This window comes from Mizuhopecten yessoensis, unplaced genomic scaffold (genome assembly GCF_002113885.1).
Source record: "Mizuhopecten yessoensis strain PY_sf001 unplaced genomic scaffold, ASM211388v2 scaffold3053, whole genome shotgun sequence".
Lineage (NCBI taxonomy): Eukaryota > Metazoa > Mollusca > Bivalvia > Pectinida > Pectinidae > Mizuhopecten > Mizuhopecten yessoensis.
The window spans coordinates 169,646-188,037 of NW_018404852.1; the positions used below are offsets into that span (position 1 = coordinate 169,646).

At 37.1% G+C, this 18,392-nt stretch overlaps 1 protein-coding gene across 2 annotated transcripts in view; it reads left to right on the forward strand.

The window, feature by feature from the left end:
- Window positions 1–15,810: 15,810 nt before the first annotated feature.
- The window catches only part of LOC110446928 (potassium voltage-gated channel protein Shaw-like), a 94,867-nt gene continuing 92,285 nt past the window's right edge, over window positions 15,811–18,392 (forward strand). For both annotated transcript variants that reach the window (XM_021492273.1, XM_021492274.1), the window contains exon 1: window positions 15,811–17,301. In XM_021492273.1, coding sequence (XP_021347948.1) covers window positions 17,022–17,301 — 280 coding nt within the window. In that variant the 5' untranslated portion in view covers window positions 15,811–17,021. The remainder of the gene's footprint in view (window positions 17,302–18,392) is intronic.

Sequence of the window (18,392 nt, forward strand, 5' to 3'; positions counted from 1 at the left end):
GGAGTCATAACACATTAAAAAGATAAAATAAAATTAGCCAATCTATCTTGTAAAATATAATTCATGAAATTTTCATCGTATTCTTTCCGAGATATAAGACTGAATTTGTTCCCAAAGATCTAGAAATGAAGGGTATGGAACAAAACAAAAATTGTGTTTAAGCTGCATGCTTTTCTTATCCGTTCTATTGTGATACGTTCCGATTTAAGCTTGATGCATTATCTTAAATAGTGCTATCTCAAATATTTTGCAATTAATTAATTTAGTATAACGATTCATTTTTTGAAGTCTTTGTTGTATCAACTGGCCGGGTGCTTTTGTAGGTAGGGGATACTCCATCACCGGCTCCCATCGCCACATCTACACAGTCAAAGCTGAACAAAAAATGATCTTCTAATTATTACAGTCTAGAATTTAATAGTTCTTTACACGCGGTTTGTGTTTAACGAGTTCGTTTATTTATGCGTTTTGTATGTTTTTTTGTAGAATGTAAACACTGTTTTATATCATGTTTGAAGTCGGTGGTAAAAGCTTTAAAAGCTTATGATGCAATACCTTACCGTGTACTGACATTAAATACAATTTACTGGACCTTTTACTGGAGAAAGTAGACCCGATGTTCGAAAAATGCATTATGCATTATTGAACACATTTGAAATGGCTTATAGATAATTGGAGATTAGAAAGAAACAACAAATGCTGCTGGATTAGTATCACCGAATTTAAAATACCTTTTTTGAGAAAATTTAGATAAAGCAATAATTAGCTGCTATATCATTTAAACATGTCACACCTTTTCCCCATTTACCGGTTAACATTGTGAATACGCTTTATATTTAGTTACATGGTCTATCATAACATTGTTATATTACCTGTATGGTAACATTGTTATATTACCTGTATGGTAACATTGTTATATAACCTGTATGGTAACATTGTTAGATTCCCTGTATCGTAACAGAGTTATATTACCTGTATCGTAACATTGTTATATTACCTGAATCGTAACATAGTTATATTACCTGTATCGTAACATAGTAATATTACCTGTATCGTAATATTGTTATATTACCTGTATCGTAACATAGTTATATTACATGTATCGTAACATAGTTATATTACCTGTATCGTAACAGTTATATTACCTGTATCGTAACATAGTTATATTACCTGTATCGTAATATTGTTGTTATATTACCTGTATCGACACATTGTTATATTACCTGTATCGTAACATAGTTATACTACCTTTATCGTAACATAATTATATTACGTGTATGGTAACATTGTTATATTACTTGTATGGTGACATTGTTATATTACCTGTATCGTAACATTGTTATATTACCTGTATCGTAACATAGTTATATTACCTGTATCGTAACATAGTTATATTACCTGTATGGTAACATTGTTATATTACCTGTATCGTAAGATTGCTATATTACCTGTGTTGTAACATTGTTATATTACCTGTATCGTAACATTGTTATATTACCCGTATCTTACCATTATTACATTACATGTATCGTAACATTATTATATTACCTGTATCGTTACATTGTTATATTACCTGTATCGTAACATTATCATTTTACATGTATCGTAACATTGTTATATTACCTGTATGGTAACATTGTTACATTACATGTATCGTAACATTGATATATTACCTGTATCGTAACATTGTTATATTACCTGTATGGTAACATTGTTACATTACATGTATCGTAACATTATTATATTACCTGTATCGTTACATTGTTATATTACCTGTATCGTAACATTATTATTTTACATGTATCGTAACATTGTTATATTACCTGTATCCTAACATTGTTATATTACTTGTATGGTAACATTGTTATACTACTTGTATGGTCACATTGTTATATTACCTGTATCGTAACATTGTTATATTACCTGTATGGTAACATTGTTATATTACCTGTATCGTAACATTGTTATATTACCTGTATCGTAACATTGTTATATTACCTGTATCCTAACATTGTTATATTACCTGTATCCTAACATTGTTATATTACCTGTAAGGTAACACTGTTATATTACCTTTATCGTAACATTGTTATATTACCTGTATCCTAACATAGTTATATTACCTGTATCGTAAGATTGCTTAGTACCCGTGTTGTAACATTGTTATATTACCTTTATCGTAACATTATCATTTTACCTGTATCGTGAGATTGTTATATTACCTGTATCGTAACATTGTTATATTACCTGTATCGTAGCATTGTTATATTACCTGTGTTTTAGCATTGCTTTATTGCCTATATCTTAATAAAGGCTAATGTGTGACTTCGAGCGTCGTCCATCGCCTGTCTGGCGAAATATTTTTCTGAATAAAAACAAAAGGTCCACGGTAATCATTTTTAGTCAGTAGTATACTTTAAGGATTTCAAGTACTAGAAGTATTATGAAATGGTATTTTGATGTGGAGCTGCAAGCATGAATGTCAGAGTTTACATACCAGTAAGCAAACTTGTCACCTCGAACAAAGACCTTCTAGGCCTAACGCGTTTTTAAAACAAACGATCATAAACCGTTCTAGAAAGAAGTTGCACAGCACATGACCGTCGTTTACATGGAACTCTAACTCTAGTGAATATTGAAATACTCGCCTAAATAATTTTCTGATTTATATTTGAATATTAAATAACTTGAGTCAAATATTCATGTTAAATATCAGTCATGTGCTGTGAAAACTCTATTTTTATTTATAAAAATATATGCATGGATCTGCTGTAGCGACCGACTTTATTCCATATCTAGTTTATCTGTCCTACTATCGTTAATAACCACTAACATGGCAGGTCAATACATGACGTTATAATAATAAACGGAAGATACAGATAAACATGAGCTAATAACGCACAGAACACCAGCAACTAGCCCGTACACACAGCCCTAAATCAAAGTATGCAAATTAAATGAGTATGGCCGAAATGCACTTGTTTCGCGTGCAGATACTGATTGTAATATGCTTTGACAGGAATTGGATAAGACTGATATATTGCCATTTGATGATTTATGCCCGTTTAACTGCAACGATCACAAGTACTCGGACAATCTATTATGTTGTCTCTACACATTTTCGTTTGTTTTGATACCACAATATCGTGTAACTTTGCAGCAGCAAATGACGTCCATTTAAGCATTGAACACGCAATATACTTTGTTTGCTTGTAAATCTGTGTCATTCAAACAGATCATAAATACCATACAAAAACAGTTCAATACTTATATTTACGTTTTCTCTGCCTCTTATGTTCTTTTTTAACTTACAATTTAAATTTAAAATTAAAAAAACCCCGTCTTATCGACAGTCCACACAAATTCGTTCAATAGTTGGAACAGCGTGTTGTCGCGTGCTGATTGGCAAACAAAGTAGTACTTTGAAATTTTAACAAACACTTTAATTTTGTTCCACAATTCAGTATGAATACGATTCAGTATGATATGTCAATAGGGTGATTTAAGTTTATCAATAGTACTCTGAGCTAAAATTTAGATTTGAAATTGTTTCGATTTTTCCCCTGAACAAATTTCGCGCATCGATAAATACAATGAACACCGTAAAACCGACCATGCCCTCCACGAGGGAGTTATTTTGGGAAGTTAATTCGAACTTTTCTCTTTGCTCATATTGTGAAGAATCCAGACGTGAATTTATTTGTTGATTGTACGGGAATCTGACTACAGTCGGTAGATTCTATAATAGCCTCGTTATTTGACATGTCGTCAGAAACTGAGGAAACCGTGGCTGCGAGACGCGTGAAACTGATATCGTTTGAAGTGAGTGATCTTGCGACGGATCACAGGGGTTCGTTACAAATGACTAGAAATGTTTATGTGTGTTGTGACTCATATCAGTAGATCTGTAACATATGTGTCAATATGTCTATAGAATATGTGTATTTCAGACATTTGTAACGAACCCCTGTTGATCAGTGCAGTGTAACAGATGCTATTTCTGATAAATTGCATGAGTGTTAAAATTCTTTCCATTGCCGGTATTGGTGATTTCAACCGATGTCCATTTTGTACGATATTGCAGACCTTTGTCTTGTTTTTGTTGTAATAAAAGTTTTCTATTTTTTATTTTTTATTTTGCACATAAATTTACGATGACATTATCAAGTCTCACAATGCCCAGCGAAATTTCAGCAGCTGTCATGTTTATTTTACATTCCCATCAACGACACAGCTTTCAAAGAGGCTATATCGTGATAATGTCATGCAAATGTAAATATAAGATCGTGACGTCAGAGCGGCCAACAACCCGAACGAAAGAGAAACATCAACAACTTGTTTATATTTGTTTGAAGGGGATTCCCTGTCCGAGGTTTCAATAGGTGAACAAATCCCGCTTTTTTTGGACTAAGTATAGTTTTGTTGGCCTACATTCCAGGAAAAGTGATGACAAATTTATTTCAGGTGTATTCCATGATTCACACTACATGCAGAGTTGTGATGTAGCCCAGCTGGCCGTGCCTTGTAACACGATTGAAACTGTTGATAATATGTTTATAATGCTGTTACAACCACCTGTGCAACATTCCTCTATTTAATGACACAGTGAGCCATAATACCATTGGTGTAACCCGCCAGGTCAACAGTTACGTATAAGACAAACAGACATGTTGACGGCGATATACTTAATTACGTAACCGCCCCCAAACATGTCTATATTCTAGTGAACACACAGACATATAGACAGTGATAATCCTGTCAGATCATGTCGATGGTCATCTGAGAACATATAGGCAGTGGTAATCCCGTCAGATCATGTCTATGGTCATCTGAGAACATATAGACAGTGGTAATTATGTCAGATCATGTCTATGGTCACTGAGAACATATAGACAGTGATAATCCCGTCAGATCATGTCGATGGTCATCTGAGAACATATAGACAGTGGTAATTCCATCAGATCATGTCGATGGTCATCTGAGAACATATAGGCCGTGGTAATCCCGTCAGATCATGTCTATGGTCATCTGAGAACATATAGACAGTGGTAATTCCGTCAGATCATGACTATGGTCATCTGAGAACATATAGACAGTGTTAGTCCCGTTAGCTTATGTCTATGGTCATCTGAGAACATATAGACAGTGGTAATCCCGTCAGAACATGTCTATGGTCACTGAGAACATATAGACAGTGGTAATTCCATCAGATTATGTATATGGTCATCTGAGAACATTTAGACATCGGTAATCCCGTCAGATCATGTTTATGGTCATATGAGAAAATATAGACAGTGGTAATCCCGTCAGATCATGACTATGGTCATCTGCGAACATATAGACAGTGGTACACCCGTCAGATCATGACTATGGTCATCTAACAAAGTCATCAGAAATACGAACAAAATAAAGTACTCATTCGAAAGTTATGCTTGTAGATGCAGAAAGCCTACTAAAGTAGACCTTTAACGAAGTATCCGGGGGCCATTTTGTCCAATTAGAAATCATCTATGGTACTTAAGGTCAACAGAATGAAAGATCCAGACTAAAATATTCCGAACCCATATGTAGAATACAGAAAAATGCTCACATTGTCATGTGACGCTCCTTAGAAAGAGGCTAAAATTAGGTAATACAAACACATAGGCCCCTTTCTCTTATCCGGTTCAACCAGTTTGTCTGTTTATAAATGTAATATTTTCGGGTATACATCCTGTCGGACCTGCAAACGTTTAAGCAGGCCCTGCAAGGCTTTGTCAACCCTCGCCTGAAAGCAGTATCAGATTACTAGGTCCGACATTATTTCATTAACGTACAACTTTGGCCCAACCGGTTCAACCGTTTGGATCGCGATAAACGAATGCGGCTCAGACATATATGACGAAAGGGCAGTATGATGCACGCAGGGTCATGTAGATGGTGCATACTTGTAATAAGGAATATCATAGCTCTGTATAGAACCCAAACAAAAGCTTGGCCTGATGAACAATAACCAACCATAGTCACACGCCATACAGTCATATTCACAGTCAGCAAAGCACGAGAGAACATATGTATTCGGTTGCATAACTGACGTCTTGTATAGTTCTATTTTGCAGGTCCAGCGGTGTAAGACCTAGTCCCCGGGCGGCCCACAAAGCTTATCGACGTTTTATATCAGAATATTAACGTAATGCTTTTATGCTTTTGTTGGAAGTTCCGTCTGGTTTTATGGGGAGTAGCCTGTCTGATCAATATACCTGACCAGAAACCGTCCAATACATTTCTTTGAAACGATGTAAGGTACCTACCACGCTTCTTCATTTGTCATATTTTCAATATCACTGGCATGTATCATTGTTTTATGACATAATGTTATTTTTTTGTCTGTGTGCTGTACAATGGACACGCATTGCTGTGTGCTGTGCAATGGACACGCATTGCTGTATGCTGTACAATGGACACGCATTGCTGTGTGCGTTACAATGGACACGCATTGTTGTGTGCTGTACAAAGGACACGCATTGCTGTGCTGTACAATGGACACGCATTGCTGTGTGCTGTACAATGGACACGCATTGCTGTGTACGTTACAATGGACACGCATTGCTTTGTGCTGTACAATGGACACGTATTGCTGTGTGGTGTGCAATGGACATGCATTGCTGTGTGCGTTACAATAGACACGCATTGCTGTGTGCTGTACAATGGACACGCATTGCTGTGTGCTGTACAAAGGACACGCATTGCTGTGTGCTGTACAATTGACACGCATTGCTGTGTGCCGTACAATGGACACGCAATGCTGTGTGCTGTGCAATGGACACGCATTGCTGTGCTGTACAATGGATACGCATTGCTGTGTGCTGTACAATTGACACGCATTGCTGTGTGCTGTAGAATGGACACGCATTGCTGTGTGCTGTACAATGGACACGCATTGCTATTCATTTCCCGAATGTTGCTACAGCACATTCTGACGAAAGAGGTGACCGAGAACGCGACACCGAATGAAAAGATAAAACAGGAATTAATGACGAAACTATTAAGTATTGCATCGGGGTTATAGATGTGTTTCTCAAGAAGAAAATCGTCGAATCTACAAAGTCCCGAATATCATTTTTACATGAACTTGCGGTTTGTAATTTCTGTCGTCATGCATATGACCATTTCGTTCATTATCATCATGTGTCATAACATACCTATCAACGAATATACAAGACTTTTTTTATTCTCTTCCAATATGTCTATTTTTGTTTTCTTTATAATCGATGTGATAATCTGCAGATTTCTCTTGTGTAACTAAATAAAGGAGTTTTACGCACCAGTCCTTCTGTTTCAACAGCAGCGTGGACATTTTGGATTTCCATCGGTTTGGTCCCTCGCTTCATCAACGAGTCCCAGAAGGACGAAACAACTGTTTGATGAAGTGTAATTCATTTCTGGTTCGCTGTATCTATTGCCAAATTTTAAAGTGCAATTTACCAAAATGTGTGCTATATACATTTATTTTTTTAACTTTAAAACAATTATGAAACATTTTTATTTCAACTTATACTAATCACTTTTTTTTGCCCAGATGCCAGCGAGCGGGGCGTCTTAATGTGAGTGGAAACCGGAGTACCTGGAGAAAACCAACGTTGTCAGGCAGATGACCCCATATCTTTTTACGTACGATCAGGGAATTGATGAAAGGCTAGTGCTCTAATGCTCCCCCACCCTGACCACCCTTCCTAAGGTGTGTTGCGTCCATCATTCTAGTCAGTTTAAGCATGAGATAGATCCAATTCAGTTCATAAACGGGAATTAGTTCGGAAATATAACATGTCTTATAAAAAGGTTTCATAAATCATTAATTGTTTATACAATACATACTGTATACCGGAACATTTTCGCTGCAGGTGTAATTTTCGCCATTATCGCCAACCACAATAAGGGAGAATTCATGATGAAAGCGTATATAAATTGACAGCTTTCTAAAAATATTTATTAAATGTCAAAGAGGAAATTAACACCGGGCCGACATGGATTTTACTGGTGAAGTGTGTAATCCTACGTATCGGTATTCCTACGGGGCTAAGCTGGGTATCACCTAGCTCTAGCCGATCTGAAGTTACATTGGTTATAAATGGAATGAGATGAAATACTAATCTGATCTATTTGTTTCTACATATATATACATGTATTTTGATTATATTGTGTTTTGTCCTTAAATAACAAGACATTTGAGAACTATTTGTTGTTTTAGTTTACCTAAAGTATGATATTGGTCCCTACCAACATTTGTAAATTTCCCTACATTATGAAAATAATTGGAATTTTCCTACAGTTTTATTTTATCAGTCACCTCTCTTCTAAAGTCTATGACATTTGTCCACAGTATAGAAAAGTCATCTCCATACTAAATTCCGCTACAATTTCACTCAATATGATGTGGTGTGGGATACCAGATAAAATGGTATGTCCCCTGGTAATGTATTCCGTGCGTCTTTTTTCTTGGCAGAATTTCTTCAACTGTTTTATTTTTGTGTGTTTATACCTTAAACTATTCCTTTGGCTATCATTTTTTACAATTTCAAAATTTCTTGAATTATGAAGTAAGAACCACCTTTTTGATACGGTAGGTTGTCGATTCAGAAAAACAAGAAACATATATTTTGTTTCATTATCGCCTGAGCTGTTATATATGCAATACAAAGTGTTGAATATATCGTATATGTACTCAATCGCTTGCTAGCTATTGACCGAATTTATAAATGTCATTTTCAAATGTTGAAAAACAGAAGAAAATGTAATCTACCGCTCAGATATGTACTTTTAATGTTTATATTCCATATAAAACTTTTCTTTAATATATAAGATTTATCATCGTTTTAGCACAAAGTAAATTGTCCGGCTTTAAAGTATAGTATTTAGGGAGTACGCACTTTACTCGTCCTTGGACCAATATCAACCTCAACGCGTAGACCCAAAATACATCACCTGTAGTTGCAGGTGACAAATCAGTTAGATTAAGAACTGCCGGCAACCCGCCAGGAATCGAACCGAAATTCGTCGACCAGCAACAACAAAGTCATCGATCGCCTTTATTTTCCTCTAACGAGAACCAAAATGTACGACCCAGAAGACAGATCGGATCAAAGATGGTGAAGACCCGCATTGAAGCATGTGGTTTAAAGTACATACAGACACCTACCGGGACGATCTGTACAACATACTGGCACCTTTGTTTTTACCTTCAATCACCGTAATTAAATATCAATATGTCTACAACACATTGCACGTATCGGGCAGGTCTCACACGTGTTGGGTTCGCCGCGATATCTACTTTTTATGTAATAAAAGAAAATGTATAGGGTAAGTAATAAAGAAGATGCATGGCGAGTCAATAGTACCATCATGTTATGGTCGCTCATTGCTGTCCCGGCTGGTTACCCAAACGCAAGATCATGTACATCAACAGAAAGTATCGTCCTCATCACACGAGACAATGACCTCTGTTCTTTGTCCTCTTGTGATTTGTTATTTGTCCTTGTGTGCCCCTGTTCTTTGTCCTCTTGTGCTTTGTTATTTGTCCTTGTGTGCCCCTGTTCTTTGTCCTCGTGTGACCCTGTTCTTTGCCCTCGTGTGCCCCTGTTCTTTGTCCTCGTGTGCCTCCCTTCTTTGTCTTTGTGTGCCTCTGTTCTTTGTCCTCGTGTGCCCCCGTTCTTTGTCCTCTTGTGCCCTGGTATTTGTTATTGTGTGCCCCTGCTCTTTGTCCTCGTTTGTCCCTGTTCTTTGTCCTCTTGTGCCCCTGTACTTTGTCTTCGTGTGCCCCTGTTCTTTGTCCTCATTTGTCCCTGTTCTTTGTCCTCTTGTGCCCCTGTACTTTGTCTTTGTGTGCCCCTGTTCTTTGTCCTCGTTTGTCCCTGTTCTTTGTCCTGTTGTGCCCATGTACTTTGTTTTCGTGTGTCCCTGTTCTTTTGTCCTCGTGTGCATCTGTCCAAGGATACGTCATCAAATCACGGTGTCGTCATAACAACTCGTTCTAGTCCGGTCTTCGAAAGTTATTTTTTCGATATGCGTTTTCCCCCAGTTTTCTGTGTGTATTTCTAAATCGAATGGTTGATTTGAGTAAATTTATGCAATACTGCTGGAAACCGTTTGAATATTTTGCACACACTATTCAAAGTCCTCGAATGTGATACAAATATACAACGTATTTTAAATCTTAAGAGAAGAAACTAATCAAAATCTACTTATTTATTTTGTATATGGGATACTCTCGGTGTAGGTTTCATGCAGCTTATGTGATTTCAAAATTTCGGTCAACACTGCGAGTGTGTATATATATTTTCTTTAATGACAGTCAAAGTTTCCGAGTTTTTAAAAATACTTCTGAAAAGGTAGGCTGTAAATTCTCAATATATCATGCCAGAAAGATTAAATTGGTCTCTTAGGAAGATCTTTGTAAATCATAAGTTAGATAAAAACAATAAATATCAAAATAGTTCGGGAGTTCAATTTTGACATTTTCAAATACATCATCGTGGAAATAAAAGCACAGAATATAAAATTTTATATAAAAACTAATATACCAACGCGAATACAATTCCGCCATACATCATCTAGACTTTAACAAAGAGAATAGGAGGGCTCACTTCCGTTTGATCTGTTTCCTGTTTTCCCTCCCACGTTCTTCCAGAAAAAAATCGATCTTCGTTTTAGGCTGTTTAATTACAATATATGGAAGAGTCTGGTAATTCTCAGTGTTTCGCTACTTCACTCGCGTGTAAATGTTTCCATACAGGCCAAGGCTGAGCTTTGAACACTTAGTGATATGGGCATATTATACAGTCTGGGCAGACACTGGCAGTAATTTATGTAAATCATACTCGACGGGTCATGCTGTACAGTCAAGAAAATTATGATTTGATAGATATGACATTATTATGGAAATGTTTCATATCTGAAGAAAGACTATTTTTCTTCTTTGTTCACAAGATTATGTACGAACTTTGAATATGCATTCGACATCAGTATCTTGTGGTGCTTCTAGATAGTGTGTTTACCACTAAGTTCAACCATTTAAAATGTTTTTTGATATCAAGATAAGAACCGTCGTTAACACATTGTTTATAAGGATTTTTGCGAGGGTTCGAAATCCAATACAAACGAGGCAGGTCCGTATTCTTCCCATTAATTGGTTTTCGGAAAGACTGTAATGCAGAGGCAAGATTAACACAGTATTTAGTATTTAGGAATATTGGAAAATGTATAGATATGGATTCCTTGATAAACAAACATGTCCGGCTCTTTTTGCAAACAGGAAATTCAATAGTGTCTGCAGACAAGGATTAAGTTATCAGATGCTTTGGAACCACACCTGCATACGTATCAGGCAGATCGTTGAGTGTAGTTTAGACATCCGGGTCAAGAAATACAGACATGACTTTTTTATTTTTTTAGTTTGAACTCAAGCTGCTAATTCGTTTTTGGATGATTGACCTGCATAATGTCTGGTGTAGTCTTTCACAAAATCCATCAGAATATTAAAATTTAGATTAAAAATGACACTTTAGACCCATAACGAAAATAGATCGTAGCTTTGCAGTATGGGTAATATTTAGATCGCCAGTTACTATGTGTAATGCCAGACAATGGTTGTATTGGGATGTAGGACAACTTTAATGAACCGTCAACTTCAGTGGTGTGTCGATAGTCTGATCAAATATTCTTCCACTTAAAAATAATGACAAATTGTTCTAATGATGCCGACAATGTCACATTTGTTTATTCGGTTTGACTCTTATTGTGATGTCAAAAATATTCTTATTTCTATTACCTTCTTGTATTTGGATCCTTTGAAAAAAAGAAGAAATGACTTACCAACTAATAGTGTGAGACATTAGGAACAGTGCTATTCAATATAAAGAACTCAGAATTCGAAACAAAAAACCTTTAATTAATGATCAAATTTAAGATACTTTAGGTTAAATGATGAATGTTGCTGTGCCAATAAGCCCTATCACAATGTGTTTCAATCATCTTGAACTGAAGTTGTCATAGTGGTCAAACATTTGCAGGGTGATTTAGTAAAGCCAGTAAGCATGGAGGAAACCTTTCTTCATAAAGATATTTAGTCTATTAAAGGATCGAGTATAGGAAATACTAAATCTGCATTTGAGTCCATACTTAATAAGGTAACAACTTCAAACTCATGTCTATAATTAGTCAATAGGCAGTCTCTAAAAGATATCGATGGTTTAAAAGTGTAAATACCGACATCACCCCAAAAACAACCAAGGTCTTTACAAACAAAGACAGTCCCATTAGAAGCTTGGTCGGCTATTAAAACTACTTATTAATTAGAAAAAAAGTTTGTTGCAACAAACACTGGCAAGACTTTGTTTGTGGTATTCATTATTGAAATTTAGATATTTAATCTTAATAAGATGTCTGATACAACACCCCCAGACAAGGTACCCGCTCAAAGTTGTTCTCGTTTTACGGATTCTGCAAGGCAGAAATGATAATCTTGATACATGGTATCACGTGATTTCCACGTATATTGTTGCCCTTTCCTTCGCATAAATCACTTTAACGGAAGTTATATATACATATTTCTTTTTATCATATAACTGGCCCATTTTACTATGTCATAAGGCCATGTCATAAATATGGTATTACACACGTGAAATAAAACCTGAAGATGTTGTGATTGGTCAATACCTTGGGAACATATTCCTACGCCGCTAAAGGTACTTCTTTTATTTACTATATCACATGATACATTTACTGTTATTTTCAATGGAAGTGAAATGTATATTTTATATTATTATTTTTCATTGCATTGAAAACTTTTCAAAATTCAAAAAAAATAAAATAAATCTCGAACCGCTTTGCACTACGCGGAACGACAATACTGTGATCGGAGTACTTTGGTTTTAACTATATTGAGTCAGCTGAGAACACATCATTGTGTTTGGATTTTTTTCAAATTATAAATGTTGTGGGTAAATAGAATCTTACATTCGAGTCCATACCATATTGAATTTATCAAACTCGTTCAATAAATTCAATAGGACATGGACAGTTATGTAAGATTCTCTGTATATCGCTGATGGAGAATTCCTAGTACATAAATAAACGTCCCTTTTTATACAGAGACCTTATGACTGAAATTAATGTAACAAACCTACGATTTATATTGTGAGCCGTGTGTCTTAAAAGTGTGTCACACTACTTAACCGACTACAGACATGTATGCATCATATACCAGACTTATATTGTTATCCCTAGATGTTTAAAGCGTCTGGTCCTGCCTCACAGACCAACAACAAGTTGTCACTTGATCACTTTTTGTGTCATGTGACCTTTCATGGCATCATGTGATCACAATAAGAATCGATCGATGTGTCGTCTGATCGTGCTCTCACCCTTTCGTTGTATTGTGACGTAGCCAATGTCTTGAATGTTGCTGGATAAACATTTAAAAGCCGCCATGATATTTTTTTCTGTAGAAAGTAGATGCAAACTATAGAGACAGCTGTTTCTACGAGCCAAAGAGGCGGACGTCCAAACGTGTCTAAGCTACCAATGAAACAGAAGAGGAGACGAATAAAACCCTAAATCATATGAACTAAAAACTAAAAAAAGATGGAGGGGTACTAGTTAATATTGAATTAATAACGCGAAAAGTAGGTACATTACGAAACTAGCCACTTCCAAAAAGAGAAAATTGTGGTCATCAAAATTACGACAAACCTCGGGGACTGAAAATTCCATTGTTTATTAAAATTGTATCTTGAAGGAGAACGTAAGGTATACAGATGATGTAGGTTGATGAAGATTGTATACAAGTGTTATGGTCCCTGGTATCGCAGGGAAATATGCTATTTCTTTGTGTGATAGGAATGTCGATGTTTTTATTATTATTATGCTCATTAGAGTGCCTCTTAGTTTGGTTGTCACTAGCCGAGTTCCCGATGTGAAGACATGGCATTACTTAGATTTGGATCTGACCTATATTTAAATGGCGTACGTCGTTGATGCAGCAGAAGAAGCAGCAGAATAAGCTTGCCTCTCCGGAACACCTGGTCTTATTCCCTGGAATTCTTTGAGGGTCTCCAAGTAAACCTTTCCTTTATTCATATGTTGCCCTAGTTTAATCTTTGTGTTTGAAATAAAGTTATGCTGGCACTTCGATTTCCTTTTGTTTTTCCTGGTCATAATGATGTCATGGTACCACGACGTGAAGACCAAATATGGGCAACAGAAAAGGTAGAATATTTGAAAAAAAAGCACCTCTTATTTGTGATGATGTTGGTTTTGTAATATCTTTGATTAACTACGTTAGGGTGAGCCAAGTGCTTTGTAAAACATACAGGTGATTTGATAGATTGGATATAATTAACAGCACACTCTATCTAATGAGATGGCCTTCATATCCGCTATCAAGCTGAAGGAGACGGTAAATGCGGTTATGTGTATAGACTACAACGAACAACGGAGTCACCTGCCAAGGCTGATCAGTATTGATACGCTCACATCAAACGTCCACGTGCTCTTGACCTCGATGGGTGTGGCAAAAACGTCAGATAACTGACGGAATGTCTCGCAAGGAATCATGAGAAAGGACTTACAGTACTGCATACTTGTCACGACATTTCACCAGTCTGTTGGCCTCAAACCAATACTGTGTTAACACGTAATACTGTCGGCGTTCCACTACCAGCACATGTATGAACTTCTTACCTCAGCTAGAATAACTGGAAATGAACACAGGAGGTACAAAGCGAACAAATCAATACTTTAAAATTAATACCTTGTTTTTACCACTTCAGTGCTTTCGTAATAATCTGTGGATATTTTTTTTCCTTGAAATTGTATCCCCAGTGTTTGCAAATGTTTCCCCAGAAAATTGATATGTTTTAACCGACGGTGTACGATCACAGGTTCACGTGCCCTGTAGTTCCATAACGACACTGTAACATGGTTTGTTACCAGCTGTTTGTCATCGCCTCCATATGATAGAGTGATCGATAGTCCAACAAGTTAAACATGACATGTGTAAACCGTAATTTGGCCTGAACCCACCATTGATCTACCGGCATAGGTCTAACTCATATTCTGCCCTATAGTTTTGTCTTCAATAGGTGACGTATCTCTCTACTCGTCTGCCTGAGATTAATCAAAATCCAATCATCGAAGACTATAGAATATTCATGAACAAACTTTTTTTTTTTTTTATCTATCATTGCTGTGGAACGCATGACGATATACATATATACAAAATAACAGCCGTGTAGCAGTGGTATTCCCTCAGGTGTAATGTCAAAAACAAACTCTGCGACATGGCAAAGACATTGGGTAAACAGCAAGGCCTGTCTTTTATGACTTACCCTCATCATGACGTAATCTTTGTCCGCGTTTAATAATCAATCGAAACTTCTTACGTTCATGTATAATGTTAATAGGGAGCTGAGTAGGCTCGTTATACAGGTAATTATTGCATAGATAGGCCTATTACGCAGCCTCTTTGATACGGTAACACACCAACTTTATAGATTTATTAAAGCGGTAACGACGGGGCCGACTGACCAGCCGAGATGATGGCCTGTGTCTGTTGTCCATGAGTCCATGCTATAGAGATCCAGTTGGTCTTATGTAAGATGGAGCAACACCCCGACACGTTAGATGTATGATCAGCATTGGAAACGGTATCGATCGGTTTGGAGCGCAGGCTCGGCAAATGGATATATCCGTATGAAACTCCCGTCATTATAGCTTTAAGTGCAATGTTCAGGACGTGAGCTAGAAACATCCAGCAGTATGTGCTGGCACGTTTGCGGAAGAGACACGCTGAAAAAATAATATAGCTTAAACAAGTTTATCAGGTTGAAACCTATCTGTAATAGTTCAATAATACTACTTTTCTAATTAGTTCTACTCGAGTTCACCTCGGCGGGCCTGAATGAACGTCTGTCCACTTACCTTTTATCAGTCGGCGTGAAAATAAAATAGCAATACGCACGGGCAGTCGAAGCTACAACACAGAGTGAACAATTTGATTCTGTCGTGTTAGATGGTATCCATCCAAACGTATATCAAAGCCATTTAACCCCAAAAAGATTCCGTCTGCGGAAGGGAGGATGAATGACATGTTTCCATGGAGACAGTATATATGGCCGCTTAGCTGCGGCAAGGAGTTTTCTAGAAGATGAAATAATGATGACGGGAAGATGAAATGTGATGGCGAGCCAGTAGATAAAATTGTGTTATTCCGTGTGATGGAGAAACGAAAAAATCTATCGGCATGACATGGACGAACGAGGGCGGTGCACGGGCGGTGTGACGGATAGGCAAGCACTCGATTCTCACAGACAGGTCTGTAGCTACGTAGTAATACTTGTAGTAGTAACGTGATGGTCTCAATCTGATGTTCAACGTTTGGACGGTCGTGCTAGCTAATACCGTTGTGGGAACAAAACAAATCTCACTTGATACACTGGGGAGTCACATTTGGATTATCGCTGAAGACTGGAGGACACACCGGCGATGACATCTGTCCATTAAGTAACTACCTAAGTCATGGTATTACGTTCGAAAAAGTTGTACGTGCTTCTGAGCATGAAGCATCGTTGGTAATGGTCTTTATTCGATTCCGAAAGTAGCGGTTATGTCGCGCAAGGGAAACTACCAAAACAACGAGCAAGCACGTGACTAGCTTCAGTTTGTGCATAACAAATAAAACAGAATGCGGTTCCACTTGCCTTGGTTGAAGTAATACATTTTCTCGTCACAATATGGCGTTTCATCTCGACACCGGGAACATCTGATATGATACAGTTGGCTGGTACTCTACTTCTCTGCCACAATTGAAATGCCTAATATGAAATCTGGCCTCAATTTTGCTTCCAGTCGTGAATTTAGATTAATTGTTAGATGTTAAAATGTTCAATGATAACTTCTCACAGTGAAATCAATTTGCCTTTTGTCTCCGCGATTGATTGATATTTCAAGAGGATGAGGTTTACTCGTTAATACAATATCAATCGGCTATGCATAATGGAAGAAAAGTTTCCGACTTCTACGAAGAAGTTGGTGCTACTCCTATCCGCCGAAATGGCCCAAGGCTGTGTGGGGATGACGAGAGAATACTGTTGAACGTAGGTGGGGTACGCCACGAGACCCATGTGGCTACCCTGAGGAATATACCATGTACCCGTCTTTGTAAGTTGGCCGAGCTCCACGTGATATCTGCGGACAGCAAGAGAGATGAATATTTCTTTGACCGACATCCCTCAGTTTTTAACTCTGTCATTGACTTCTACAGAACAGGTATGTTATTTTATCTCAAAATTTCTCACTTTTTTTTTTTTTAATTCTAATGAAAAATTCACATCTTTTATGAATATTTAAATGTTATTACTGTATGTCAGCAAATCACAAACATATATTTATGACATTACACATTAGGGGTTACATCAAGACAAACACACAGGCATGGTACGTAAATGAGAGAGCGAGAATATTAACCAGGCTGTCCATAAAATGGCTTGTATCGTGTCTGATGGCGTATGGTATTGACATAACAAAAAACATGTACGATTTGGTTTCATGGGAATGTGTGATACGCCTTGCATTGATTTGATGCCTTGTTCTGTTTACACGTGCGAAAGCACGAGCAGACGAGCGAGGCATGACATTTTGTTACACGAGGTTTAAATGTCACCAGAGCAAATATCTACATTAATAGTCGTACAATGTTCCAAACACTCGATGCAGTCGAGATCCCTGGGGTTGATCGCTGATTAACTCCGTATTGTCATGTATACAAACATTCATTGTGAAACAAAAATATATATACTGTTATGAAAGATTGAGGTTCATCGACGGTTACACCAGACATTGGCCGTGAATTGATAGCCTATCTCGGTCTGCAATATATGTGATCGTATTGTAGAGCAAATGACATGACACATATCGTGTAGTGTAAATAACTAAGAAACCCAGAGTACTCGGCCTCGTTTATAATTTACAGTATATATATAAGGTACAGTAATTAAGGTTTGGACATCAAAGCTACACTTAATTCGTCATCAAAAGATATTTGCCTCGTCACGTTTTGTTGAGGTAATGATAGTAGTGGAACGCCGATAGTTGTGTAAGGGAACTCATTAGCTCGCCGCTAACGAGCTGCTCTCCTGTGTTACCCCTCCCTTATGCGGAGGTGTAAATGTGTTATTGCCCTGACTATCATATTTATGTTTTAATCAGATTGCTAGAATCCGTCTTCCTGCGTATTATTGTTCCACTCTCAAAGTAAGATGATGATGGCCAAAGAAAATATCTGTTTTAAATTTTATCACCTAATATAACTACTTCACCATCCCCACCTTCGGCGGATTTATCATTTATCTCGTAATTTG